General features: G+C 41.9%; 1 protein-coding gene across 1 annotated transcript; it reads right to left on the reverse strand.

The window, feature by feature from the left end:
• Positions 1-86: 86 nt before the first annotated feature.
• REG4 (regenerating family member 4) lies at positions 87-27968 on the reverse strand. Its single transcript, XM_077767857.1, is given in 7 exon segments — positions 87-154; positions 3831-3863; positions 3895-3945; positions 4345-4351; positions 5733-5870; positions 9846-9943; positions 27926-27968. Coding segments are annotated over 7 exon segments (438 nt in total).

Genomic DNA, 27968 nt, shown 5'->3' on the forward strand with positions numbered 1-27968 from the left:
CGCTTTGAGGGAATCGGATGCGGCCAGCATGTGCAGAGGAAGGAGGGCAGGGGCATGTGTGGGGCGGACATGACCTTGATCCGGGTCTACACTTGGTATTTGCACAGGAAGTGCTGGCAGGTGCCGCGTGTGTTGTTCCTCCAAGTTAAGAAGTCTGCAAGAAAATAAGCAGGCTTTCTGATCCATCTGGGTCTGGGTTGCACATGCCAGCACTCCCTGGGGGTTTTGCTTGGGGCCCCGGAAGGACCCTGACAGGCTTCGTTTTATCCGTCGACTGGGCTGAGATGGGTGCCCACATGTTGGGTCAAACACCCATCTATGTATTGCTGCGGAGGTGATTTGTTTTGGATGTGATTAGTTTTTAAATTAGTAATGAGTAAATTACTGGAGTAAAGCAGACCTCCCTCCATAATGTGGGTACTCATGCAATCAATGAAAAGACCAAGAGAGAAAGAGAGAGAGAAAGTGGGTGCAAGTGAGTTAGGGGCAGAGAGAGAGGGAGAGGGAGAGAAGTAGGGCTCACTTGAAGCGGGACTCGAGCTCACCGGATGTGGAACTGGAACGCACCAACCTGAGATCATGACCTGAGCCAGTCAGATGCTCAACCGACAGAGCCACCCAGGCTCCCGTGAGCCAGTTCTTTAAAAGAAATCGATCTCTCTCTATATACACCCTATTACTTCTGTTTCTCTGAAGAACCAGACACTAACACCAGCACTAACTTTGTTCATGGAAAGAAAAATAATTTAAATGTCACACACACACAATTGCAGAAGCCCCACACCAGCGAAACTTCTGAGGGAAAAACAGAGCTGGACATAAATCAACAGAAAGTGGGGGTCTTTTGTGTCTGAGACAGGATGCTGCGGATGTGGAGGTGGTTTTTCCAAAGTCTGCAGCTGAGGCTCTGAGATGTTCAAAGAGTTGGAAGCCACTGAGCCAGTCACGTCCCCTGGGCCATCCCTTCATAAAGAAAGACTGACAGCAGGGAGCAGGTGGTCTTGAAAACGGAAGTGCTTTTGTGGAGAGGTCCCACCATGGCCGTCCACAGATTCGCTTATCACCCTGTGGTGTGGGCAGCAGAGTATCCAGTGGTTAGACATCTGTCTGTCTGGCTCTGACCTGCAGGTCCTGCCCTGGGGCCAGTGTGTGTTGGTGGGTCGGATGAGAGCCCTGGGGACAGAGGGCACTGCCAGGCAAAGTGGGAAAAGGTGTGCAGCCTCCCCTTCCGAGGGAGAGGATGGGTCCTGTGCATGCCCACATCCATGGCCACCAGAGCTGGGCCATGGAAAGTAACTGATATGGAGACAGAGGCCATTCCCCTCCCCTCCAGGTCAGAGAACCATGAGTCTTCCCTGACTGGGATAGGCACTTCACTTATCTGTCTTCAAGTGATCAAGACTCTCGGTTTTCCTTTTGTGTGGAGAGGCAACTGAAGCACAGAGAAGTGGGAAATCTGCTCAAGGTCACACAGCTAACTGGAGGAACTAGAATCCCATCCTAGGCATTCCAAATGCTGCTCCCATGGTCTTGACTACAATTTCACTGAACATGAAATTTCTGTTTATTTATTTTTGAGAGAAAAGGGGGGGAGAGAGAGCATGTGCACAGGGGAGGAGCAGAGAGAGAGGGAGAGAGAATCTTAAGCAGGCTCCATGCCCAGTGTGGAGCCCACCTCAGGGCTCAGTCTCATGATGGTGAGATCATGACCTGAGCCAAAATCAAGAGTCAGATGGTTAACCAACTGAATCCTCCAAGAGCCCCTGAAATTCCTGTTAAAGTTGTAGCACCACATTTTTAAATGTGTCAGAGTGAACAGGGAGAGACGTCAGAAAGCTCTGTTAGTGCCATTTGACAGAGCGTCACAAGCAAGTTCCACTGTGGTGCAGAAAAGGAGTCAGAGGGGGTAAAAGAACCAACCAGACAAAATGACTTTTGGGGGTCTTCCTAAATAGACATAAAAAAGGAGTAAGTCTAGTCACACACAGAATGTGTGTGTGCTGGTGTTTGGGGACATGAATACCATACCTTTTGGCTCTTAAGGAAATGACTCAGCTACTGAGTTGGGGGGCTAAATCTGTTACATAAATATAAAATGACACTGACGGGGCCAGGGGAAGGCTCTCTAACATTCTACCTTCCACCAGCTTCTTGCTAATCCTTGTTCTACTCTTTGTGCTTTTCTGGCTTGAGCACCTGGACTCTGGGAGCTAAGAGCTGGGCTGAGTGAACCCAGGAAAGGAGGAGAGTCTGAAAGGTCCAGAGTCCTCAGGAGGACATCGGGTTCCTGGTTGCCACCCAAGTGGCTTCGTTCTTGGAACTTTGCCCATGTGAACATGGACTGATGGGAAAGACTTGTGTTTGAGAACTTGGTCCAATTGAAATCTCAAAATCTTAGGAAGGGCTCTGGAAGGCATCTAGTCCATTGCTTCCCCCAAAGCTGGTCTGGCCTCCAGCCCTAGAGATTCTGATGTTGTAGGTCCAAAGTGATTCCCAGAATTTATATTTTAAAAGTGACCCTCAATGTATTCTCCATGTGCCGTAGTGCTCCCCTTCTAACACTTTTGATGCTGCAACTACAATTGCAACTACAATGCCCACTTTTGCTTGTTTAACTCTAGTGATGGGGTTCTCACTGCTTCCTGCCCATTCTATTTTTGGATAGTCCCACCCTGCCTCAAGTTCCTGAGTCCTCAGTCCAGGCCTTTCCCAGACCCACTTCCTGCCTGGGAGGGGTTCCCTGGTGACACCATGATGGCCTTTTAAACCCACTAGGATGTTGTCTTCAGCACCAAATAGCTTCTTTATCTTTGCTATTCTGTTTTCTTGTTTTACAGTGGATGTCTTCCATATCACTTAATCTCTGTGGTTCTCAAATGCCAGCAATTCTGCCCCCAGGGGGCATTCAGCCACAATCGGGGTGGGGAAGAGTGGTTCTACTGACATCTAACGAAGATTTGAGACCAGGATATCCTAAATCTACAGTGAACAGGATGGCTCCCACAACGAACAGTTATCCAGCCCCACGTGTCAAAGGTCGAAAACTGTAACTTATGAGCATAAAAAGCAAAGAATGAAAGACAAGATAAGCAAGGAGACTCAAGTGATTGTATGCAGCCTAGAGCTGAGGTTCTGGGGCCTGAAGTTTGGCGACAAAACTCAGGGAAACAAACAAGAGGGCAGCAGGCAGGCAAAGATGAGGTTCCTAGGATGTATGGGGAACCCGAACTAGAAGGAATCCAGAAAGAAGTCATACATATTTGTTTCCTGTAGCCTGGTTCTCCCAAAATGTGACATCTTTTACCTTCATATGTATACAATAGGATTTAAAAATAAGTGTATTTGGGGCTGCTGGGTGGCTCAGTTGGTTAAGCCTGACTCTTGGTTTCGGCTCTGGTCATGATCTCACAGTTCATGGGCTTGAGCCCTGCATCAAGCTGCATGCTGACAGTGCAGAGCTTGCTTGAGCTTCTCTCTCTCCCCTTCTCTCTGCCCCTCCCCTGCTCACTCTCTCTCAAAATAAATAAAACTTAAGTAAATATAAAGATAAGTGTATTTAAGGAAAAAAGTGAGTGGATTTAAAGAAAATATTAAGTAAATAACTGAACAGCTGGTCTATGGATACAGCAAAGATTGTAAGACGGTCACAAATGACGGCAGGTTGGTAAATAATGTCTGTGGCAAGGCCACCGTCTTGTGGCAAACAGAGTTGCTGGTGCGAAATGGGGTTGGAGGCGGGGAGCGGATGTCCCTTTCTGCTCCTACAGGTAAAGGGGAGGAGCTGTGAACTGGGAAGGGGCGAGGGGCGGGGCGTCAGAATTTATCCTTACTGGAGCTCATCTCTGCACAGTACTTATTCCCGCCTGCGAACTTCTGTATAAATAGAATTCCTGCCTGCAGACCACTTACTGTATAAATAGAAGGCCCCATCGATCCACTGCCACTCTGTCTCTACAGGTGACCACAGATGGAAGACAGAAATTCAGCCTTCTTGACTCACAGTCAGGTGGTCCTCTCAAGTCCCTAGACAGCCCGTAAAAATCTTTCATCGCAAGAAGCCCAGAAATGTGCACAGAATGAAAGAGAAAGCTCACCCCATTTAAAGAGGAAAACATTACTATTGATTTTAGCATATTTACTTCTGGTGTGAACATTTTTATGAACTAAAATAGGTGACGGTCTTTAAAATACATACTCAACGTGTATTTTGCCTTCGAAACATTTTTAAATGGTGTACTATAACTTACCTTAATTCTACTGATGTTTACAAATATTATAATTATTATAATCATTATATTATATATATATTTATGCATAATAATTAGTAAAAAGAATATAAACTACTTTGTTCCTGATGCTGTTTCTGTACTGACACTTATTTTCTTTTTTTTTTTATATATTTTTATTTATTTCTAGGAGAGAGAGAGAGAGACAGCGTGAGCAGGGGAGGGTCAGAGAGAGAGGGAGACACAGACTCTGAAATAGGCTCCAGGCTCTGAGTTGGCACTGCTATGCATTGCCAAACTGCTTTCCATCTATGGGAAAATTTATTTATATCCTTAAAAATATTACTCATTAAGACAAAGCAAAAGTTTGATAATCCGATAAGTCAAATTATATTTCTATTTGAATTTGCATTTCTTTGATAATTAGAGCCATGACACATTTTTAAGGGCTTTTATTAGCTATTTACTTTCTTTGGTTATGAATGTAGACAATTAAATTACCCAAAAATTGTATAAATAGATGTAAATATTTGTCCTAACTCTGAAGAAGAGACTTGGTTGGTAGCAATGTAAATACATAAACATGTGTAATTAATTGTATTAATTATTTGCAACACCTATGGCAAACTTTTACCAAGAAAGGGAAAGTCTGGGGGTTCTCTTCTTGTGTTCTTCATGTTTGCTTGGGTTAACTATAGAAGATTCCCACAAAGAATCTGTAAACTGCAGATCCCACATAAAGGCCTCGGGGTACCAGACCTCACATGCCATTCTTTATGATGAGGTATTGATGGAGAGGAAGATGAAGGTCTAGTGAAAAAAAGTTATGGAGAACATAAAAAAACATGATAGCACCTAGGACAAAGCTTGGCTGAAAGTTCTCAACTCTAACTCAAGATCTAATGGGAATTTAATTAAGCTAGGTCCCATAACAGATGTATGTGCATGTATGTACGTGTATGTATATGTTTTCATACATATATATATATATATATATGCTCACACAACTTTTAAAAAATTGTTTACTTATTTATTCTGAAAGAGAGAGAGAACAGGTGCAGGGGAAGGGCAGGTGGGGGGTGGGGAAGAGAATCCCAAGCAGGCTCCATGCTCTCAGTGCAGAGCCTGATGTGTGGGTCCATCTCTGGAACCATGAGATCGTAACCTGAGCTGAAGTCAAGAGTCAGATGCTCAACTGACTGAGACACTCAGGAGCTCCATAACTTATTTTTAGGCTCTGGAAAGCTGGCCATTTTGTGTTCTAAGATTTGGGAGGACTTTAATTAGATAGAAGTTCTACTAAGTGATGCCACTGAAATAATTGCCTCCCTTGAGGGCCAGAACTGAGACCCAGACCTTGAGGCTTAGGCCTCTGTCAGTTGGAGGCAGTAACTGAAGAAGTCTACTCCCTGTGCCTCCGTCAGTAGACCTGGAAGCCATTTCCCACACAGGGACCATCTATCTAGCTTTACCAAGGGGACATCTCTGGCCCAAGTCTGAGGTTACCTTTTGTGGGTCATGCAGGCCAATCCATACAGGCTTGTTTCTTCGGTAACCACTTATGTACTTTGCGATGATGTTGGCTTCCTTTGCACTCTGGAGAGATGCCAGGTGGGCTCCGTTTCCACATGACTGACACTCACACTGCGGGCAAGAAGTTGTGCTAATTAATCATCCCTTGAGGTTTAAAAGCATCGTCCTCACCTCACAATCCTAGTAGGTACATAACTATCTTCTCTGCGGCTACTTTGAAAACTCTCAGCACCAAACACAAACTTGTTTTACTCCTGTATGTCTTTCTTTTTAATGTTTGTTGTTTGTTTGTTTGTTTGTTTGTTTAGAGCAGGGAGGGGGCAGAGAGAGACAGGAGAGAGAATCTCAAGCAGGCTCCGCACTCTCAGCACAGAGCCAGACGCAGGGTTCGATCCCACGAACTGTGACGTCATGACTTGAGCTGAAATTCAGAGTCAGATGCTTAACTGACTGAGTCACCTAGGCGACCCTATATGTCTTCTCTTGATCCCAAATTCTTGCTCTTCAAACCTACTACCTTCATGCCTAGTCAAGAGAAGGCAATCTGGATTTTTCTTCTCGATTCCTGAATAATAATCACCTTTTGTTTTAGGGACTGGATGGAACTTGTGGCCTAACCATTCTCTAACTGGAAACGTACTGTCCCATTAAACAAGGCAAACATTTTATATATCTATATCTTCTAGAGATGTATGCTTATTTTACACTCTTTTGTGTTGTGTTACAGGATCTGCCTCCAAGGTACAACTTAAACTAATATACTGAAAACATGGTTTTGGCTACAGTTGCTATTCCAATGCCTCCTTTTTGTATCTTGCTCATGATTAGACAGGGCTGGTGTTGAATGTTGATGCATTCCTCACCCCTGCCGACCACTTCCCAACACCAGCATGTTTTCATACCCAGAACTTCATTTGCATGTCAAATTTGTGAGGCTGGGAAGCCAGATTACCAATCAACGTTTAGTGAGAGGACCCATCACAAAGGTTCCTGGGACAGAAGAGGAAAGAGTCTCTGTGGTTAGGTAGGATTTTTCCTCCAAGCTCACACTCCTGGTAAAGCACAAGAGGACCTGGAACCCAGATTTCTGTCTCCTGTGTCCAAGATCAGATCTACCTGTCATGCTCATTGTCCCCTCCACACCACGAGTCTCAAGAACTAGATTGACCCTCAATATTGGCAACTAGTCAAGAAGCAGCAGTGCCCAAGGTATTCATTTGTTTGGTCCTTTTCCAGCACCTTCTCTGCACTTTGTCCAGGAGTGACTAACTCTGCTAAGGTTTTGTATCAATCCTGGACAGTTTTTGCCTTGAGAACCTCAAATGAACACCCAGCATGTGTAATAAGCTCTTTGCAAGTTAAAAAAAAATTTTTTCAATTGTATCTGTTTCCCTGCACTTACATCTTTATTACTTTGATTTCCTGGTTGACCCTGCCATTATTTAATAGCGTGGTGTTTAACCTCCATGTATTTGTGGTGTTTTCGAATACTTTTGTTGTTGGCTTCAACTTTGTTTAAAGTTTTAACTAGCTGTGCTCTTGTCTTCTTGTTTAATGAGACCTAATACTACTTCCACCAAAGCTGCAGAATATCTGCTGGAAAGTCTGCCAAATAAGTCAGACAGAGAAGGATAGATACCATATGTTTGCATGTACAGGAGTATTAGGAGGAACTTAACAGAGAACCATGGGGGAGAAGGAGAAAAATAGTGGGGGAGAGGGAGGGAGGCAAACCACAAAAGACTTTTGAATGCTGAGAACAAATTGAGGGCTGATGGGGGTGAGGATGAGGGGAAGAGGGATGATGGGCATGGAGGAGGGCACTTGTGGGGATGAGCACTGGGTGTTATATGGAAACCAACTTGACAATAAACTATTTAACAAAATTAAAAGGCGAGAAGAAGCACATTGAAGAAGGTAGGAAGTGCAGAGACATGGTTTAGAGGATAAACTGATGAGTCCTAGGGAGGGAAGAGAGCCATGGTCACAGAGAAAGACAAGAGAGAGTAGAGAACAAAGAGGAATGCACAAGGAGAACAGTTCCGCAAAGCCACTGGGAAAGTTAGAGGGGATGATTTTCCTGAGTTCTTTCCATCAGCAGGATTTAAAAATATTTTTTAACATTTATTCATTTTTGAGAGACAGAGTCTCAGCAGGGGAGGGGCAGAGAGAGAAGGAGACACAGAACCCTAAGTAGCTCCATGCTCTGAGGTGTCAGCACAGAGCCCAACGTGGGGCTTGAACTCATGAGCTGTGAGATCATGACCTGAGCCGAAGTCAGACGCTCAACCGACTGAGCCACCTAGGCGCCCTATCTTTGTAAGTTGTTTTAATGAATTCTTCTGACAAGCCCATGGTGTAAAAGTCTCATCCCCATTTTAAAGCAAGAAAACTGGTAAAGTGAGGTACAACTATAACCAGTGAATGGCAGAGTCATGACTTAAATTCAGGTCTGTTGCTGGGTCATAGGATAATTCCATTTTTTATTTTTTGTGTGGTTTATATATACAAAAGAATACTACTTGGCAATGAGAAAGAATGAAATCTTGCCATTTGCAACAATGTGGATGGAACTGGAGGGTATTATGCTAAGTGAAATAAAGCAGTTAGAGAAAGACAGATATCTTATGTTTTCACTCATATGTGGAATTTGAGAAACTTAACAGAAGACCATAGGGGAAGGGAAGGGGAAAAAATAGTTTCAAACAGAGAAGGAAGCAAATCATAAGAGACCCATGAATGCAGAGAATAATCTGAGGGTGGAAGGGAGAGATGGAGGGGAGGGGGAAATGCGTGATGGACATTGAGGGCACTTGTTGGGATGAACTCTGGGTGTTGTGTGTAAATGATGAATCATGTGAATCTACTTCTAAAACCAAGAACACACTGTATACACTTTATGTTAGCTAACTTGACAATAAATTACTTTTAAAAAATAAATAAACTGAGGTCTATATTACTCCCAAGTCACCCACGTACCTTCCTCTTTGTTTGGGCAGAATTAGTTTTGGAACCCCTGGATACAGGTGGTCTTTCAAGGTTTCTTCAAGTTGCTTCTCAAGAATTGAGGAGAAGCCCATTGCTCTCCATCAGCTTTGTTTTTTTTTTTTTTTCAGTGAAGAGTGTCTGAGAAATCCTTTCTTCATTTAGTTCATTCTCTCTCTCTCCCCCACCCCCACCTCTTTCTCTCCTTCTACCTCTCTCTCTCTCATTCACATCAGCTCAGGAAGCATCGCATTAAGGCTGACTTCCCTTGGTTATCTGCTAGTTACTCTGGGTGTAATCTTGGAAAGTCACTTATGCTCACACTGCATTGGGATTTTCTGTTTAATGGTCACAAACTTGCACTAATCCCACACTTTTAAGATCAGAGAGGACTTCGTGTCCTCAATAGCTATCACTTGGTAGGTGCTCCATCCTCAGTGAGTTATTTATATACAAAATTCTCACGTCATTCTAGGCCCAGATCACAACACATTTCCCCAACGGTGCCTCCAACCAGTAATGTCAATTAAATAGCCACAACCCTGAGAAACAGTAGCACTGGCCCCCCACGCTCCTCTGAGGCGAAGTGGCTATTTGGGTATCTTCCAGACAAAGCCTCAGTGAGGTAAAGCCAGTACATTTGTTGGGTTGTGTGGACAATGAAGCCTTCCATTTGTTTGGACTGCTTCACTGTCAGGTGGTTCTGAAGACTGTGCTCTGCTTTTTTTGGTAAGTCTGGTACAGCAATTCAATTATTCTTTCTGGAAGGTCTTTGTCTTCATATTCTCCTTCTATTTACTTATTGCTGTCTTTCTTACAGACAGTGAAATCCTGGAGGGTAATGGTCATTTCTTGTCTGTTCGTACATCTCCACAGCCCATCAAGGGCTTGGGCAGATAGCACATGCTCCATCCATGCCAATGGAACTGGAAGAGGTGAACACAAAACAATTCTCTCCATTTCAGCAGCCTCTGACTCCTCAGAATGCCTGAATTCTGAGTTAAATGAGACCTGCAGCTCGGGGCGGGGGGAGGGGGGGCATTAGAGACACTTCTGGGTAGCTTTGGAGATACCTGTCCAACCTTGAGCCAGATTCCTTACCTAGGCCTGAGACCAGGTCTTCAGCTTCCGGAAGTATTCATAGCAATTGGACTTGTAGTAAAATCATCCACCAGCACAGTTAGGCCTCATGATGATGTCTACACAAACACAGCAGGCAGTTACGCATTATGATGGCAGAAACAATCCGTTCCCACACTCCTTATATAACACTGACCTTATACTTCCATGAATGTGTTTTCAAATATTACTAACTTAGTGAAGCAAGATTGTAACTGAATGATGCCTTCCACACAGTGTTGTTTCAGAGAGTTGAGCACACTGCACTTCCCTCACTGGTCTCCGCACTTGTATTCTGACACTTCTAACATAGGGAAACATGACTTTAGTTGAGTGATGCATTTCCCACAGAGTATATAACACTTAACTAATACTTCCATGCATGTGTTTTCAAACATTACCAACGTAGTGAAACAACCTGGTAACTAAATGCTGCATTTTGCCTGGTGTTGTTTCAGAGTTGAACACAGTGCACTTCCATCATTCGTCTCTGTGTTTTCAAACACAAGTAACATAGTGAAAGAAGAAGTTAGTTGAACAATGGGTTCCCCACAGTGTTCGTTCACAGAGTTGAGTATAGACCACTAAGCTTATACTTCCATACATGTGTTTTCAAACTTTACCAAATTAGTGAACCAACCCGGTAAATGAATGCTGCCTTCTGCACAGTGTTGTTTCAGTTAACCACACTGCATTTCCCTCACTGGTCTCCGCAACTGTATTCTAACACTAGTAACATAGTGAAACATGACGTTAGCTGAACGATGCGTTCCCCACAGTGTTCTTGCATAGAGTATATAACACATATTTATACTTCCATGCTTGTGTTTTCAAAGATGACTAACTTAGTGAAACAACATGGTAACTGAATGCTGCATTCTGCAAGGTGTTGTTTCTCAGAGTTCAGCACAGTACATGTCCCTCATTGGTTTCTGTAACTGTATTCTAACAATACTAGCATAGTGACATGACGTTAGTTGAATGATGTGCTCCCTACAGTGTTCATGCACTTAGTTGAGTATATACCACTTAGCTTATGCATCCACACATGTGTTTTCAAACATTACCAACTTAGTGAAACAAGCTGGTAACTGAATGATGATGCATTCTGCAGAATATTGTTTCACAAATGAGCACAACTGTACTTCCTCCATTGGTCTCTATATGTTTTCAAACACTACTAACATAGAGAAACAAGAAATTAGTTGAATAACGAATTTCCCACAGTATTCATTCAGAGTTTAGTATATATAACACTTAGCTTATCTTTCATGCATGTAATTACAAACATTGCCAACTTAGTGAAACAACACAGTAACTGAATGCTGCATTCCAGTGTTCTTTCACACTGGTGAGCATTTCTGCCCTTCCCTCATAGGTCTCCACATCTGTATTCTAACAGCACTAACATAGTGAACCAAGAGGTTAGTGGAATGATGCATTCCCCACAGTGTTCTTTCACAGAGCTGAGTATATAACACTTAACGTATACTTCCATGCATGTATTTACAAACATTACTAACTTAGTGAAGCAAGGTTGTAACTGAATGATGCATTCTGCACAGTGTTGTTTTAGAGTTGAGAGGTCTGCACTTCTCTCATAGGTCTCCGCATCTGTATCCTTTTGTTTTTAATTTTTTAAATGTTTTATTTATTTCTGAGAGAGACAGAGAGAGAGAGAGAGAGAGAGAGAGAGAGAGAGACTGTGTGAGCAAGGGGGGGTCAGAGAGNTTTTATATATTTGTTTTATGTGTGAGAGAGAGAGAGAGAGAGAGAGAGAGAGAGAGAGAGAGAGAGAGACTGTGTGAGCAAGGGGGGGTCAGAGAGACAGGGAGACACAGATACCAAAAGAGGCTCCAGGCTCTGAGCTAGCTGTTAGCACAGAGCCCGACGTGGGGCTCTAACCCACACACTGTGAGATCATGACCTGAGCCGAAGTCGGACGCTTCACCGACTGAGCCACCCAGATGCCACCCTCCGCATCTGTATTCTAATACCCCTAACATGGTGAAACATGAAGTTAGTTGATTCATGCATTCACCACAGTTTTTATTCTCAGAGTTGAGTACAAACAACTTAGCTTATACTTCTATGCATGTATTTTCACACATTACTTAGTGAAACATCCTGATAACTGAGTGCTGCATTCCGCACAGTGTTGTTACACACAGTTGAGCACACTGCACTTCCTTCAAATGTCTCCACACTTGTATTCTGACAGTTCTAACATAGAGAAACATGATGTTAGTTGAGTGATGTTTTCCATGGAGTGTTCATGTACAGAGTTGAGTATATAACACAACTTATACTTCCATGCATGTGTTTTCAAACATTACCAACAAGATGAAATAATCAGGTAACTAAATGCTGCATTCCGCACTGTGTTGTTTCTTGGAGTTGAGCACAATGCACTTCCCTCATTGGTCTCCACAACTGTATTCTAACACTACTAACAGTGAAAGATTACGTTATTTGAATGATGCATTTCCCACAGTGTTCATGCACTTAGTTGAGTATATACCACTTAGCTTATGCATCCATGCATGTGTTTTCAACATTACCAAGTTAGTGAAACAGTCTGGTAACTGAATGATGATGCATTCCGCAGAATATTTTTTCACAGATGAGCACAATTGTCCTTCTTCTTTGGTCTCTACATTTGTTTTCAAACACTACTAATATAGTGTAATAAGAAGTTAGTTGAGGGGCGCCTGGGTGGCTTAGTCGGTTAAGCGTCCGACTTTCGCTTAGGTCATGATCTCGCGGTTCGTGGGTTCGAGCCCCGTGTCGGGCTCTGTGCTGACTGCCAGCTCAGAGCCTGGAGCCTATTTCAGAGCCTGTATCTCCCTCTCTCTCTGACCCTCCCCTGCTCACGTTGTCTCTCTCTCTCTCTCTCTCTCTCCTAGAAATAAATAAAAATATATAAAAAAAAGAAGTTAGTTGAATGATGCATTTCCCACAGTGTTCATTCACAGTGCTTAGTATATAACATTTAGCTTATACTTCCATGCATGTATTTTCAAATATTATCAACTTAGTGAAACAAAATGGTAACTGAATGCTCCACTCCACTAAGTGTTGTTTCCCAGAGTTGAGCATTCTGCACTTCCCTCATAAGTCTCTGCATCTGTATTTTAACACTACTAACATAGTGAATCATGAAGTTACTTTAATCATGCGTTCACCACAGTTTTTATTCTCAGAGTTTAATACAAAACTCTTCGCTTATATTTCTATGCATGTGTTTTCAAACATTAACAACTTAGTGAAATATCCTTGTAACTGAGTGCTGCATTCTAAACAGTGTTATTTCACAGAGGTGAGCACAGTGCACTTTCCTCAAAAGTCTCTGCACTTGTATTCTGACACTTCTAACATAGAGAAACCTGACATTAGTTGAGTGATGACTTCCCCCGCAGTGTTCATGCACAGAGTTGTGTATATAACACTTAACTTACTTGCATGCATGTGTTTTAAAACACTAAAAACATAGTGAAACAACCTGGTTTGTTTGAATGCTACATTCTGCATAGTGTTCTTCCACAAAGTTGAACACAGAGCACTCCATCATTGGTTTCTATTTGTGTTTTCAAACACTATTAACATTGCAAAAGAAGAAGTTAGCTGAATGATGTGTTCCCCACAGTGTTCTTTCACGTTGGGGAAATGTTCTATGAAAGAACACTGCGGAGAACCTGTATTTCCACTAACATCGTGTTTCCCTATGTTAGTAATGTTACGAAACAGATGCGGAGACCAATGAGGGAAATGCAGTATCCTCATCTCACTGAAACAACACTGTGTGGAATGCAGCATCCAGTTAACATCTTGTTTTACTAAGTTAATACCGTGTAAAAACACCTGGATGGAAGTATAAGGAAAGTGATATAAACTCAACTCAGGGAAAGAACACAGTGGGGAAGTTGTCATTCAACTAATGTATTCTTTCACTATGTTAGTAGTGTAAGAAAGCAAATGCGGAGACCAATGGGTGAAGTGTAGAATCCTCGGCCCTCTGCAACAACACTGTGCGGAATGCAGCATTCAGTTACCATCTTGTTTCACAAGGTTAGGAATGTTTGAAAACACATGTATAAAAGTATAAGGCGAAGTGTTATATACTCGACTTTGTGAACGACACAGTGCACAAAGCAGTATTCAGTAACCATCAGGTTTCGCTAAGTTAGTAATATTTGAAAACACGTTGTTAGAGGTATAAGGGAAGCATTATATACTGGACTCTGTGAAATAACACTGTGAAGAACCCATCTTTCAACTAACACCTTGTTTTGCTTAGTGATAGTGAAAAACAGATGCGTAGAACAAAGAGGGAAGTCCTATTTCCTAAACTCTCTGAAACAGCACTGTGTGGAATGCAGCATTCAGTTAACATCTTGTTTTATGAATTAAATAATGCTTATAAACACATAGGTTGAAGTGTGATAGAAGTGATATAAACTCAACTAAGTGAAAGAACACATTGGGGAAGCCGTCTTTCCACTAACATCATGTTTCCCTATTTAGTAATGTTACAAAACAGATGCGGAGAACAATGAGTGTTGTGCCCGATTCGCGAGTCCCCAGAGACCACCAAGGAGCCGACACCGATGCAAGTACAAAAGGGTCTTTATTACAAGCTCGAGCAGGGGCTCACCCGCTGATCAGTGTAGTGGCAGCAAGGTGAAGCCCCGAACAATAGTGAGTAGGATTTTTATGGGGTAAGGGACGGGGGTGTTACAGTGCACACGTTGTATGTATAGCATCATCACATACGCACCAATTACAATTGTACAGCACCCATGGTAACAGCTTTGACCATTCAGTATCTGTGAGGTGTTCATTACTTTTGGTGGGACCCAATCATGACTTTTGAGAATCCTTTGAAAATGACCAATTATGAGGTGAGTTCAAAGGGCCCACGTGGGGTTCAGGCAAGCGGTGAGTGATTGGCTAGTTTGTATAAAGTAACCGTCTACAGTTCCCAGCCTTGACCCAGACCACAGGAATGTTTTTTGATTAGCTGATCTGAGGGTGGTCCGAGGATGGCTTTAGCCTTGAGCAATCTGAGGAACTTGGGCTACGTGCAGCCCGAGGTTGCCCTTAATGGAGGCCTTACTCTCAAAATGACGTTACTTAGGCTCTTCATGAGGAAGGCCAGTAACTTCAGCTCTCTGGAACAACACTGTGTGGAATGCAGCATTCAGTTAACATCTTGTTTGCTACATTAATCATGTTTAATAACACATGGATGGAAGTATAAGGGAAGTGACACAAACTCAACTCAGTAAAAAAAAAACACAGTGGGAAACCGTAATTCAAATAACAACTTGTTTCACTATGTTAGCAGTGTCAGAAAACAGATGCCAAGACCAAAGAGGGAAGTGCTTGGGATCTGGGAAACAACAGAGTGGGGAATGCAGAATGCACTTATCATCCTGTTACACTACCATAGTAATGTTTTGAAAACACATGTATGGAACTATGAGGAAAGTGTTGTATACCGAACTTCCTGAAAGAACACAGTGGAGACCTGATGATTCAAGTAATATCTTGTTTCAATATGCTAGTAGTTTTAGAAAACAGATGCAGAGACCAATGAGTGAAGTGCATTATTTTCAGTACCTGAAAGAACACTGTGCAGAAGAGTCAGGTTTCGGTGAACACCTTGTCTCACGAAGTTAGTAGTGTTTGAGAAACATGTATAGAAGTATAAGTGAAGTGTTATAAACTTAACTCAATGAAAGAACACTGTGCTGAATACGGCATTCTGTTACGATCTTGTTTCACTCAGTAAGCTTTGAAAACACATGCTTAGAAGTAAAAGGTAAGGCTTATATACTCAATTCTGTGAAAGAACACAGTGCAGAAAGCATTATTCATTTCTTGTCTTGTTTCACTAAGTTCGTCGGGGGGCGATCGGCATGGAGTAGGGCACTTGTGGGGATGAGCACTAGGTGTGTATGGAAACGAACTTGAAATAAACTATTTTTAAAAAATCACTCGGTAAGGTTTGAAAACACATGCTTTGAAGTAAAAGGTAAGGGTTCTATACTCAACTATGTGAAAGAACACTGTGCGGAAAGCACTATTCAGTTATCATCTTGTTTCACTAAGTATGTAATGTTTGCAAACACGTTCTTTGAAGTGTAAAGTATGGGTATTATATTTCACTTCGTGAAAGAACACTGTGCGCAATGCTGAATTCAGGTACCATCTTCTTTCACTAAGTAAGTAATGTTTGAAAACATATGCATGGAAGCATAAGGTAAATGCTGTACACTCATCTAAGGTAAATGTTATATACTTAAGCTTCCATGCATGTGTTTTTAAACATCACTAACTTAGTGACACAAGATTGTGACTGACTGCTGCATTCAGCACAGTGTTGCTTCACAGAGTTCAGCATTCTGCACTTCCATCATTGGTCTCCGCATCTATATTCTAACACTAGTAACATGGAAAAGCAAAACCTTGGTTGAATGAGGCGTTCACCACAGTGTTCGTGCACCGAGTTGAGTATATAATCATGAAGTTAGTTGAATCATGCGCTCACCACAGTTTTTATTCTGAGTTTAGTACAACACTTACCTAGCTTCTATGCATGTGTTTTCCACAGTTACCAACTTGGTGAACATCCTGGTAACTGAGTTGTGCGTTCCGCACCGTGTTCTTTCAGAGTTGAGCGCACTGCACTTACCTCAATGTTCTCCGCAGTTGTATTCTGACACTTCTAACATAGGGAAACACGACTTTGGTGAGTGATGCTTTCCCCACAGTGTTCATGCATAGGGTTGAGTATATAACACTTAACTTATACTTCCATGCATTTGTTTTCAAACATTACCAACGTAGGGAAACAATCAGGTAACTGAATTCTGCTTTCCGTACAGTGTTGTTTCACAGAGTTGAGCATTCTGCACTTCCCTCATAGGTCTCGACATCTGTATTCTAACACTACTGACATAGTGAAATAAGACCTTCGTTGAACGAGGCGTTCCCCACAGTGTTCATGCACCGAGTTGAGTATATAACACTTAACTTCTATTTTCACGCTTGTGTACTCAAACATTACCAACGTAGTGAAATAACCTGGTAACTACATGCTGCATTCCACATAGCGTTTGTTCTTTCTCAGAGTTGAGCACAGTGCACTTCCATCATTCATCTCTATCTGTGTTTTCAGACACTAGTAGTAACATAGTGAAACAAGAAATTAGACGATGGGTTCCCCGCAGTGTTCTTTCACAGAGTCGAACACATTCCATTAAGCTTATATTTCCATGCATGGGTTTTCACACTTTGCCAACTTAGTAAGCCAACCTGGTAATTGAATACTGCCTTCTGCACAGTGTTGTTTCATAGAGTTGACAACATTGCATTTCCCTCATTGGTCTCTGCCACTGTACTCTAGTGCTACTAATGTAGTGAACATGACGTTAGCTGAATGACGTGTTCCCCAGTGTTCTTGCACAGAGTAGAGTATATAACACTTTCCTTATATGTCCATCCATGCATGCGTTTTCAACCATTACCAATGTAGTGAAACAACTTGGTAACTAAGAATGCTTCATTCCACACAGTGTTGTTTCTCAGAGTTGAGCACAGTGCACTTCCTTAGTTGACCTTTACAGGTGTTTTCTAACACTACTAACATAGTGAATCATGACATTAGTTCAATGAGACATTCCCCACAGGGTTCTTACACAGAGTGGAGAATATTACACTTACCTTATACTTCCATGCATGTGTTTTCACATATTACTAACTTAGGTGAAGCACGATATTAACTGAATGCTGTATTCTGCACAGTGTTGATTCGCAGAGATGAGTTCACTGCACTTCCTTCAAAGGTCTACTCACGTGCATTCTGACACTTCTAACACAGGGAAGGAAACATAACATCAGTTGAGTGCTGCTTTCCCACAGTGTTCATGCACAGAGTTGAGTATATAACTCTTTTTTAAAAATAGTTTATTGTCAAGTTGGTTTCCATACAACACCCAGTGTTCATCCCCATAAGTGCCTTCCTCCATGACGATCATGCCCCCCTCCCTCCCATACCCATCAGTCCTCAGTTTGTTCTCAGCATTCAAGAGTCTCTCATGATTTGCCTCCCTCCCTCTCCCCCACTATTTCCCCCTTTTTTCTCCTCCATGATCCTCTGTTAGGTTCCTCCTAATCCTCCTATACATGCAAACATATGGTAGCTGTCCTTCTCTGCCTGACTTATTTCGCTCAGCATAACACCCTCAAGGTCCATCCATGTTGCCCAGATTTCATTCTTTCTCATGGCCNTAATTTTATGGATTGTTTCCTTTGCCATGCGGAAGCTTATAATCTTGATGAGGTCCCAATAGTTCATTTTTGCTCTTGATTCCCTTGCTTTTGGGGATGTGTCAAGTAAGAAATTGCTGCGGTAGAGGTCAAGGAGGTTGTTTCCTGCTTTCTCCTCTAGGGTTTTGATGGCTTCCTGTCTCACGTCCAGGAACGTCCTGGATCCATTTTGCGTTTATTGTTGTGTATGGTGTGAGAAAACGATCTAGTTTCATCCTTCTGCATGTTGCTGTCCACTTCTCCCAGCACCATCTGTGAAAGAGGCTGTCTTTTTTCCATTGGATGCTCTTTCCCGCTTTGTCAAAGATTAGTTGGCTGACCACTTTTGGGTCCACTTCTGAGTTCTCAATTCTGTTCCATTGGTCAATGTGTCTGTTTTTGTGCCAATACCATACTGTCTTGATGAGGACACCTTTGTAGTAGAGGCTAAAGTCTGGGATGGTGATACCTCCCGTTTTGGTTTTATTCTTTAGTATTACTTTGGCTCTTCGGGGTCTTTTGTGGTTCCATACAAAGCTTAGGGATAGTTTGTTCTAGTTTTGAGACGTATGCTGGTGCAATTTTGATTGGGATTGCATTGAATGTGTAGATTGCTTTGGGTAGTAATGACACCTTAACTATATTTATTCTTCCTATCCATGAGCATGGAATGTTTTTCCATTTCTTTGTGTCTTCTTCAATTTCCTTCATAAGTTTTCTATAGTTTTCATCACACAGATCTCTTATATCCTTGGTTAGGTTTATTTCTAGGTATTCTATGTTTTTTTTGTGTGTGTGCAATTGTGAATGGGATCAGTTTCTTGATTTCTCTTTCTGTTGCTTCATTGTTGGTGTATAAAAATGCAGCCGATTTCTGTACGTTGATTTTGTACCCTGCAACTTTGCTGAATTCTTGGATCAGTTCTAGCAGGTGTCTGGTGGAGTCTGCTGGGTTTTCTATGTAGATTATTATGTCGTCTGCTAAAAGTGAAAGTTTGACTTCTTCTTTGCCACTTCTGATGCCTTTGATTTCCTTTTGTTGTCTGATGGCTGATGCTGGGACTTCCAGCACTATCTTAAACAACAGTGGACATCCCTGTCGTGTTTCTGATCTCAGGGGGAAAGCTCTCAGTTTTTCCCTGTTGAGGATGATGTTAGCTGAGGGCTTCTCACAGATGGCTTTTGTGATGTTTAAGTAAGTTCCTTCTATCCCGACTTTCTCGAGGGTTTTTTTTAAGAAGGGATGCTGTATTTTGTCAAATGCTTTTTCTGCATTTATCGACAAGATCATATGATTTTTATCTTTTCTTTTGTTGATGTGATGTATCACATTGATTGATTTGCAAATATTGAACCAGCCCTGTAACCCAGGAATGAATCCCACTTGATCTTGGTGGATAATTCTTTTTATGTGCTGTTGCATTCGATTTGCAAGTATCTTGTTGAGGATTTTTGCATACATATTCATCAAGGCTATTGGCCTGTAGTTCTCCTTTTATGCTGGGTCTTTGTCTGGCTTGGGAATCAAAGTGATGCTGGCTTCATAAAATGAGTCTGGAAGTTTTCCTTTGATTTCTATTTTTTGGAATAGTTTGAGAAGAATAGGTATTAACTCTGTTTTAAATGTCTGGTAGAATTCCCCAGGGAAGCCATGTGGCCCAGAGCTCTTATTTGTTGGGAGATTTTTGATAACTGATTCGATTTCCTCACTTGTTATGGGTTTGTTCAGGTTTTCTATCTCTTTTGGTGTGAATTTTGGTAGTGAATGTGTATTTTGGAATTTGTCCATTTCTTCTAAGTTGTCCAATTTGTTGGCATATAGTTTTTCATAGTATTCCCTGATAATTGCTTTTATTCCTGAGGGGTTGATTGTAATCAGTCCATTTTCATTGATGATTTTTTTTTTTAATTCATTGATGATTTTGTCTATTTGAGTGCTCTCTCTTTTCTTTTTGAGAAACCTGGCTAGAGGTTTGTCAATTTTGTTTATTTTTTCATAAAGCCAATTCTTGGTTTCATTGATCTGTTCAACTGTTTCTTTGCTTTCTATACTATTTATATCTGCCCTGATTTTATTTATTTCTCTTCTTCTACTGGGTTTGGGGTGCTCTTGTTGCTCTCCCTCTAGTTGCTTTAGGTGCGCTGTTAGATTTTGCACTTTTGCTTTTTCTCATTTCTTGAATAGGCCTGGAGTGCAATGTACTTTCCTCTTCCGACTGCTTTCACCACATCCCATAGATTTTGGATTGTTGTATTTTCATTTTCATTTGTTTCCATATATTTTTTAATTTCTTCTCTAATTGCCTAATTGGCCCATTCGTTTTTTAGTAGGGTGTTCTTTAGCTTCCATGTTTTTGGGGGTTTTCCAGACTTCTTCCTGTGATTAATTTCGAGTTTCATAGCATTGTGATATGAAAGTGTGCATGGTATGATCTCAATTCTTTTTTATTTATTGCTTATACAACTCTTAACTTTTACTTCCATGCATGTGTTTTCAAACATTGCCAACATAGTGAAACAACCTGGTAACTGAATGCTTCCTTCTGCACAGTGTTGTTTCTCAGAGTTGAGCACAGTGCACTTCCATCATTGGTCTCCGCATCTGTGTTCTAACATTATTATCATAGTGAATCATGACGTTAGTTGTATGAGGCATTCACCACCAATTTTTTTTCACAGAGTTGAGTACATACCACTAAGGCTTATAGTCCCATGCATGTGTTTTCAAAATTTACCAACTTAGTGAACCAACCTGGTAACGGAATGCTGCATTCTGTACAGTTGTTTCACAGAGTTGATTACACTGCATTTCCCTCATTGGTCTCTGCCACTGTATTCTAACACTACAAACATAGTGAAATGAGACGTATGGGCCTGATGCTTTCCCCACCGTGTTCATGCACTTAGCTGAGTATATAACACTTAGCTTATGCATCCACATATATGTTTGCAAACATTATCAACTTAGTGAAACAACCTGGTAACTGAATGATGCATCGCACAGAGTGTTATTTCACAAATGAGTACAATTGTACTTCCTCCTTTGGTCTCTATAGGTGTTTTCAAATACTACTGAGTGAAACAAAAAGTTAGTTGAATGATGTGTTCCCCACAGTGTTTATTCACAGAGTTGAGGATATAACACTTAGCCTATACTTCCATGCATGTGTTTTCAACATTGTTAAAGTGGCGAAACAACACGGTAACTGAATGCTGCATCATTCAACTAAAGTCATGGTTCACAGTGTTAGTAGCATTAGAATACAGATGCGAAGACCAGTGAAGGAAGCACAGCATGCTCAACTCTGTGAACAAAGATGGTGTGCAATGCAACATTCCGTTACCATGTTGTTTCACTGACTTAGTAATGTTTGAAAACACAAGCATGGACGTATAAACTAAGTATGATATACCGTACTGTGTGCAAGAACATTGTGGGGTACGCGTCATTCAGCTAATGTCATGTTCACGATGTTAGTAGCATTAGAATACAGAAGCAGAGATCAATGAGGGAAATGCAGGGTGGCCAACTCTGTGAAACAACACGGTGCAGAAGGCAGCATTCAGTTACCAGGTTGGTTCACTATGTTGGTAAAGTTTGAAAACACATGCATGGAACTATAAGTGTAGTGGTATGTGCTCAAGTCTGTGAAAGAACACTGTGGGGAATCCATTATTCAACTAACTTCTTTCACTATGTTACCTGTGTTTGAAAACACAGATAGAGATGAATGATGGAAATGCACTGTGCTTTACTCTGAGAAACAACACTAGGCGGAATGCAGCACTCAGTTACCAGGTTGTTTCACTACATTGGTAATGTTTGAAAACACATGCATGGACGTATTCGCTACATGTTGTATAATCAACTCTGTGCATGAACACTCTGTGAGGAAAGCATCACTCAGCTAACATCATGTTTCCCTATGTTAAATGTGTCAGAATACAAGTGGGGAGACATTTGAGGGAAGTGCAGAGCGCTCAACTCTCTGAAACAACACTGTGCAGAAAGCAGCACTCAGTTATCAGGATGTTTCACTAAGTTAGTAATGTGTGAAAACACATGCATGGAAGTAGAAGCTAAGTGTTTTGTACTCAACTCTGAGAGTAAAAACTGTGGTGAATGCATGAATCAACTACCTTCACATTTCACCATGTTAGGGGTATTAGAATACAGATGCAGAGGGCCCCCTGGGTGGCTCAGTAGGTGAAGCGTCTGGCTTTGGCTCAGGTCATGATATCACAGTGTGTGGGTAGGAGCCCCGCGTTGGGCTCTGTGCTAACAGCTATCTTAGAGCCTGGAGCGTCTTTCGGATTCTGTGTCTCCCTCTCTTACCTGCACTTCCTCACGCTCTCCCTCTCTCTCTCTCTCTCTGAAATAAATAAAACATGTAAAAAATTAAAAACAAAAGAATACAGATGCGGAGACCTATGAGAGAAGTGCAGACTGCTCAACTCTGTAAAACAACACTGTGCGGAATGTAGCATTCGGTTATAGGCTTGCTTCACTCAGTAATGTTTGTAAACACATGCATGGAAGTATAAGACAAGTGTTGCATTCTCAGCTTTGTGAAAGAACACCACGGGGAACGCATCATTCCACGAACCTCTCGTTTCACTATGTCAGTAGTGTTAGATGACAGATGCAGAATGCTCACCTCTGAAAGAACACTGTGCGGCATGCCTCATTCAGTTACTGTGTGGTTACTAAGTTGGCAATGTTTGTAAATACATGCTAAGGTTTGTAAATATAAGCTAAGTGTTATATACTAAACTCTGAATGAACACTATGGGGAAAGTATAATTCAACTAACTTCTTGCTTCTCTATGTTCGTAGTGTTTGAAAACACATATAGAGACCAATGGAGGAAGTACAATTGGGCTCATCTGTGAAACAACACTCTGCGGAATGCATCATCACTGAGTTACCATGTTGTTTCACTAAGTTGGTAATGAGTTTGAAAACACATGGATGGATGCATAAGCTAAGTGGTATATACTCAACCAAGTACATGACCACTGTAGGGAGCGCATCATTCAACTAACGTCATGTTTCACTATGCTAATATTGTAAGAATACAGTTGCAGAGACCAATGAGGGAATTGAACTGTGCTAAACTCTGAGAAACAACACGGTACGGAATGCAGCGTTCAGTTACGATGTTGTTTCACTAAGTTAGTCATCTTTGAAAACACAAGCATGGAAGTATAAAGTGTTATATACTTACTCTGTGCATAAAGTAAGTGTTATATGTCGGAGACCGGCTCCGGCCGGGGTCCAGGGGTCCCTGAAGGATGGACGGAGTCGGCGAGGGAGGGACGAGAGAGCCGCAAGAATCTTTCTGATCACCAGGCAGGCATCTCTGCTCTGACTAGGGCTCAACTTTATTTTATAATTAAGTGTTTGGGGCACGGCACAGAAGTGGCATTTGCCTTAGACAATGACAAACTTTGATATGTAAGAATTTCCCAGAACATAGATTTGTAGAAGACTCTTGCATAACCTTTATCAATAGTGATTGAGGTCGGTGATTTAGATGCTTATCCTATGGGGAAGGAAGACATCTTTAGCATATAAGACAGTGTTTTTAGCATAAAAAGGGTGAAGTTACTTCTTTGTGAGCAGGGGTCAAACAGGTCTTTCAGGAAATACCTCTGCTCCCATAATCACAAAAGAAGAAGTTTCTCAATAGGTTCCTTCACAGGGAGAAATCAGAATATTCAAGGTCAGAATAAGTCACTCCAAATACAATATGCCTTGGGGGGGGGGCGTGCTCCAAGCAGAAACACGGTGTGGGTGGGTATCTGCCCTTAACTCTAAATTAGGCTCTTTGTCTCAGGGCCAGACTCAATTGTAACTCGTGTTCTTAGCCCCCTTTATTATGTAAGTCATGGATCTGCAAGGCCTATAGGAAGAGCCTTTTGACAATCATCCACAATGTTTTCATCTGAAGTCTCTTTGGAAAAGGCAGGAATATGCTTTTCCTTATGAGGAATCTGTGTGGGGAATATTGGTCTGATCTGGAATATTTGAGGCCTTGTCAATACCAGCAGCCTCATTTCCAACATGAGCCAGTAGTAGCAGGAGATACCAGTTTTTATTTCTCATGGCAGGAGCTGTGCAAATGCTACCATTTCCTTGTTGTGACTGTCATCCAGTGAAGCCAGTGTGGCTCCCTGCAGTTATATACTTACTCTGTGCAAGACAACTGTGGGGAATGCATCATTCAGCTTACGTCATGTTAGAAGTGTCACTATCACAGCGGTGACCTTTGAGGGAAGTGCAGAATACTCCACAATATGACACAACACTGTACAGAAAGCAGCATTCAGGTACAGTCTTGCTTCATTAAGTTAGTAAGGTTTGAAGACACACGCATGGATGTATAAGGTCAGTGTTGTGTAGTCAACTCTGTGAATGAACACTCTGGGGGACGCCTCATTCAACTAAGGTCTTGTTACACTATGCTAGTAGTGTTAGAATACAAATGCAGAGACCACTGAGGAAAGCATAGAAGTCTAAACTCTGAGAAACAACACTGTACGGAATGCAGCATTCAGTGACCTGGTTGTTTCACTAAGTTAGCGATGCTTGAAGACTCATGCATGGAAGAATAAGCTAAGTGTTATATACTCAGTTCTATGAAGGAACACTGGGGGGCAGGCCTCATTCAACTAAAGTCATGATTCACTGTGTGCATAGTGTTGGAATACAGTTGTGGAGACCAATGTGGGAAGTGCCCTGCGCTCAATCTGAGAAACCGCACTTGTGGAATGCAGCATTCAATTACCAGGTCGTTTTCACTACGTTGTTACTCTTTGAAAACACATGCATGGAACCTTCTGTGAAGTGTTACATACTCACCTTAGTGCATGAACACTGTGGGGCAGGCCTCATTCAGCTAACGTCATAATTCAGTGTCCATAGTGTTAGAATACAGTTGTGGAGCCCAATTGGGAAGTGCACTGTGCTCAAACTGAGAAACCACACTATGGGGAATGCAGCATTCCATTACCAGTTTGTTTCACTACTTCGAAGTGTTTCGGTACACTTCGAAACCACATGCACGGAAGCTTCAGTGAAGTGTTACATACTCAACTCTGCATGAACACTGTGAGGAATGCCTCATTAAACCAAGGTCTTGTTTCACTATGCTAGTAGTGTTAGAATACCCTTGCGGAGACCTATGATGGGAGTACAGAAGGCTCAACTCTGTGCAACAACACTCTGTGGAATGCAGCATTCAGTGACCTTGTTGTTTCACTAAGTTAGCGGTGTTTGAAGACTCATGCGTAGAAGAACACGTTAAGTGTTATATACTCAGCTCTGAGAAGGAACACTGGGGGGCAGGCCTCATTCAACTCACGTCATGATTCACTGTGTTCGTAGGTTAGAATACAGTTGTGGAAACCAATGCGGGAAGTACATATGCTTAATCTGTGTAACAGCACTATGCAGATTGCAGCATTCCATTACCAGGTTGTTTCACTACATTGGTACTCTTTGAAAACACATGCATGGAAGCTTCAGTGAAGTGTTACATACTCACCTCGGTACATGAACACTGTGGGGAACGCCACATTCAACTAAGGTCTTGTTTCACTATGTTAGTAGTGTCGGAATAGAGATGCAGAGACCTATGAGGGAAGTGCAGAAGTCTCAACTCTGTGAAACAACACTGTGCGGAATAGAGCACAGTGACCTGGTTGTTTCACGACGTTGGTAATGTTTGAAAACTCATGCGTGGAAGTATAAGCTAGGTGTTTTGTACTCAACTGTGAGAGTAATAGTGTGGTGAACGCATGGTTCAACTAACTTCATGATTCACTATGTTAATAGTGTTAGAATACAGATTTAGAGACCTATGAGGGAAATGCAGAATGCTCAACTCTGTGAAAGAACACTGTGTGATATGCAGCATTCAGTTACTGTGTTGTTTCACTAAGTTCATCAAGTTTGAAAACACATGTGTTGACGTAGAAGCTTAGTAGTATGTACTTAACTCTCTGAATACTGTGGGTAACGCTTCATTCAACTAACATCACGATTTACTGTTGTAAAGTAAATCTGTTAGAATACACTTGAGACCAATGTGGGAAGTGCATTGTGATTAACTCTGAGAAACAACAGTATGTGGACTGCAGCGTTTAGTTATCAGGTTGTTTCACGATATTGGTAATGCTTGAAAATACACGCATGGAAGCATAAGGCCACTGTTACATACTCAACTCTGTGCAGAAACACTGTGGGGATGGGGCGCCTGGGTGGCTTAGTCGGTTAAGCGTCCGACTTTCGCTTAGGCCATGATCTCGCGGTTCGTGGGTTCGAGCCCCGCGTCGGGCTCTGTGCTGACTGCCAGCTCAGAGCCCGGAGCCTGTTTCAGTCTGTGTCTCCCTCTCTCTCTGACCCTCCCCTGCTCAGCTGTCTCTCTCTCTCTCTCTCCTAGAAATAAATAAAAATATTTAAAAAAAAATTACTTAAAAAAAAAAACACTGTGGGGAAAGCATCTCTCAACTAACGTAATCTTTCCCTATGTAAGAAGTGTCAGAATACAAGTGCGGAGACCTTGATGAAAGTGCATTTCGCTCAACTCTGGAACCACAGTGTGTGGAATGCATCATTCAGTGACAGTCTTGTTTCCTTATGTTTACTAGTGTTTGATAACAACAGGCATGGAAGTATAAGTGTTATATACTCAACTCTGTGAATGAACACTACGGGGAACCCATCATTCAAGTAATGTCATGTTCACTATGTTAGTAATGTTAGAATACAGATGCGGAGACCAATGAGGGAAGTGCCGTACGCTCAACTCTATGAACCAAACTGTGCGGAATACAGCCTTTAATCACAATCATGTTTCACTAAGTTAGTAATGTCTGGAGAAACATGCATGAGAGCATAACGTAAGTGTTAGATACTCAGCTCCGGGCATGAACCATGTGGGAAACACCTCATTCCACTAACGTCATGTTTCACTTTGTTAGTAGTGTTAGAATACAGATGCGGGGACAAAGGAAGGAAATGCAGCATGCTCCCCTCTGTGAACAAACACGGTGTGCAATGCAGCATTTACTTACCATGTTGTTTCAATAAGTTAGTTATCTTTGAAAACAAGCATGGAAGGAAGTATAAACTAAGTGTTATAGACGCTACTCTATGGAAGAACACTGTGGGGAACATATTGTTCAACGAACATCATGTTTCACTATGTTAGCAGCATTAGAATACAGATGCGGAGACCAGTGAAGGAAGCGCAGCATGCTCAACTCGGTGAAAAGACGGTGCGCAATGCAGCATTCCGTTACCATGTTGTTTCACTGACTTAGTAATGTTTGAAAACACAAGCATGGAAGTTTAAACTAAGTGTGATATACTGTACTCTGTGCAAGAACACTGTGCGGTGTGCGTCATTCAGCTAATGTCATGTTTCGCTATGTTAGTAGTGTTAGAATGCAGAGGCAGAGACCAATGAGGGAAATGCAGAGTGGCCAACTCTGTGAAACAACACGGTGCAGAAGGCAGCATTCAGTTACCAGGTTGGTTCCCTACGTTGGTAAAGTTTGAAAACACATGCATAGTGGTATGTACTCAAGTCTGTGGAGGAACACTGTGGGGAAACCATTGTTCAAATAACTTCTTTCACTATGTTACTGTGTTTGAAAACACAGATAGAGAGACAAATGATGGAAAGGCACGGTGCTTAACTCCGAGAAACAACACTAGGCGGAATGCAGCACTCAGTTACCAGGTTGTTTCACTACGTTGGTCCTCTTTGAAAACACACGCAT

The sequence above is a fragment of the Crocuta crocuta genome, unplaced genomic scaffold (genome assembly GCF_008692635.1).
Source record: "Crocuta crocuta isolate KB4526 unplaced genomic scaffold, BGI_CrCroc_1.0 scaffold180, whole genome shotgun sequence".
Classification (NCBI taxonomy): Eukaryota; Metazoa; Chordata; class Mammalia; order Carnivora; family Hyaenidae; genus Crocuta; species Crocuta crocuta.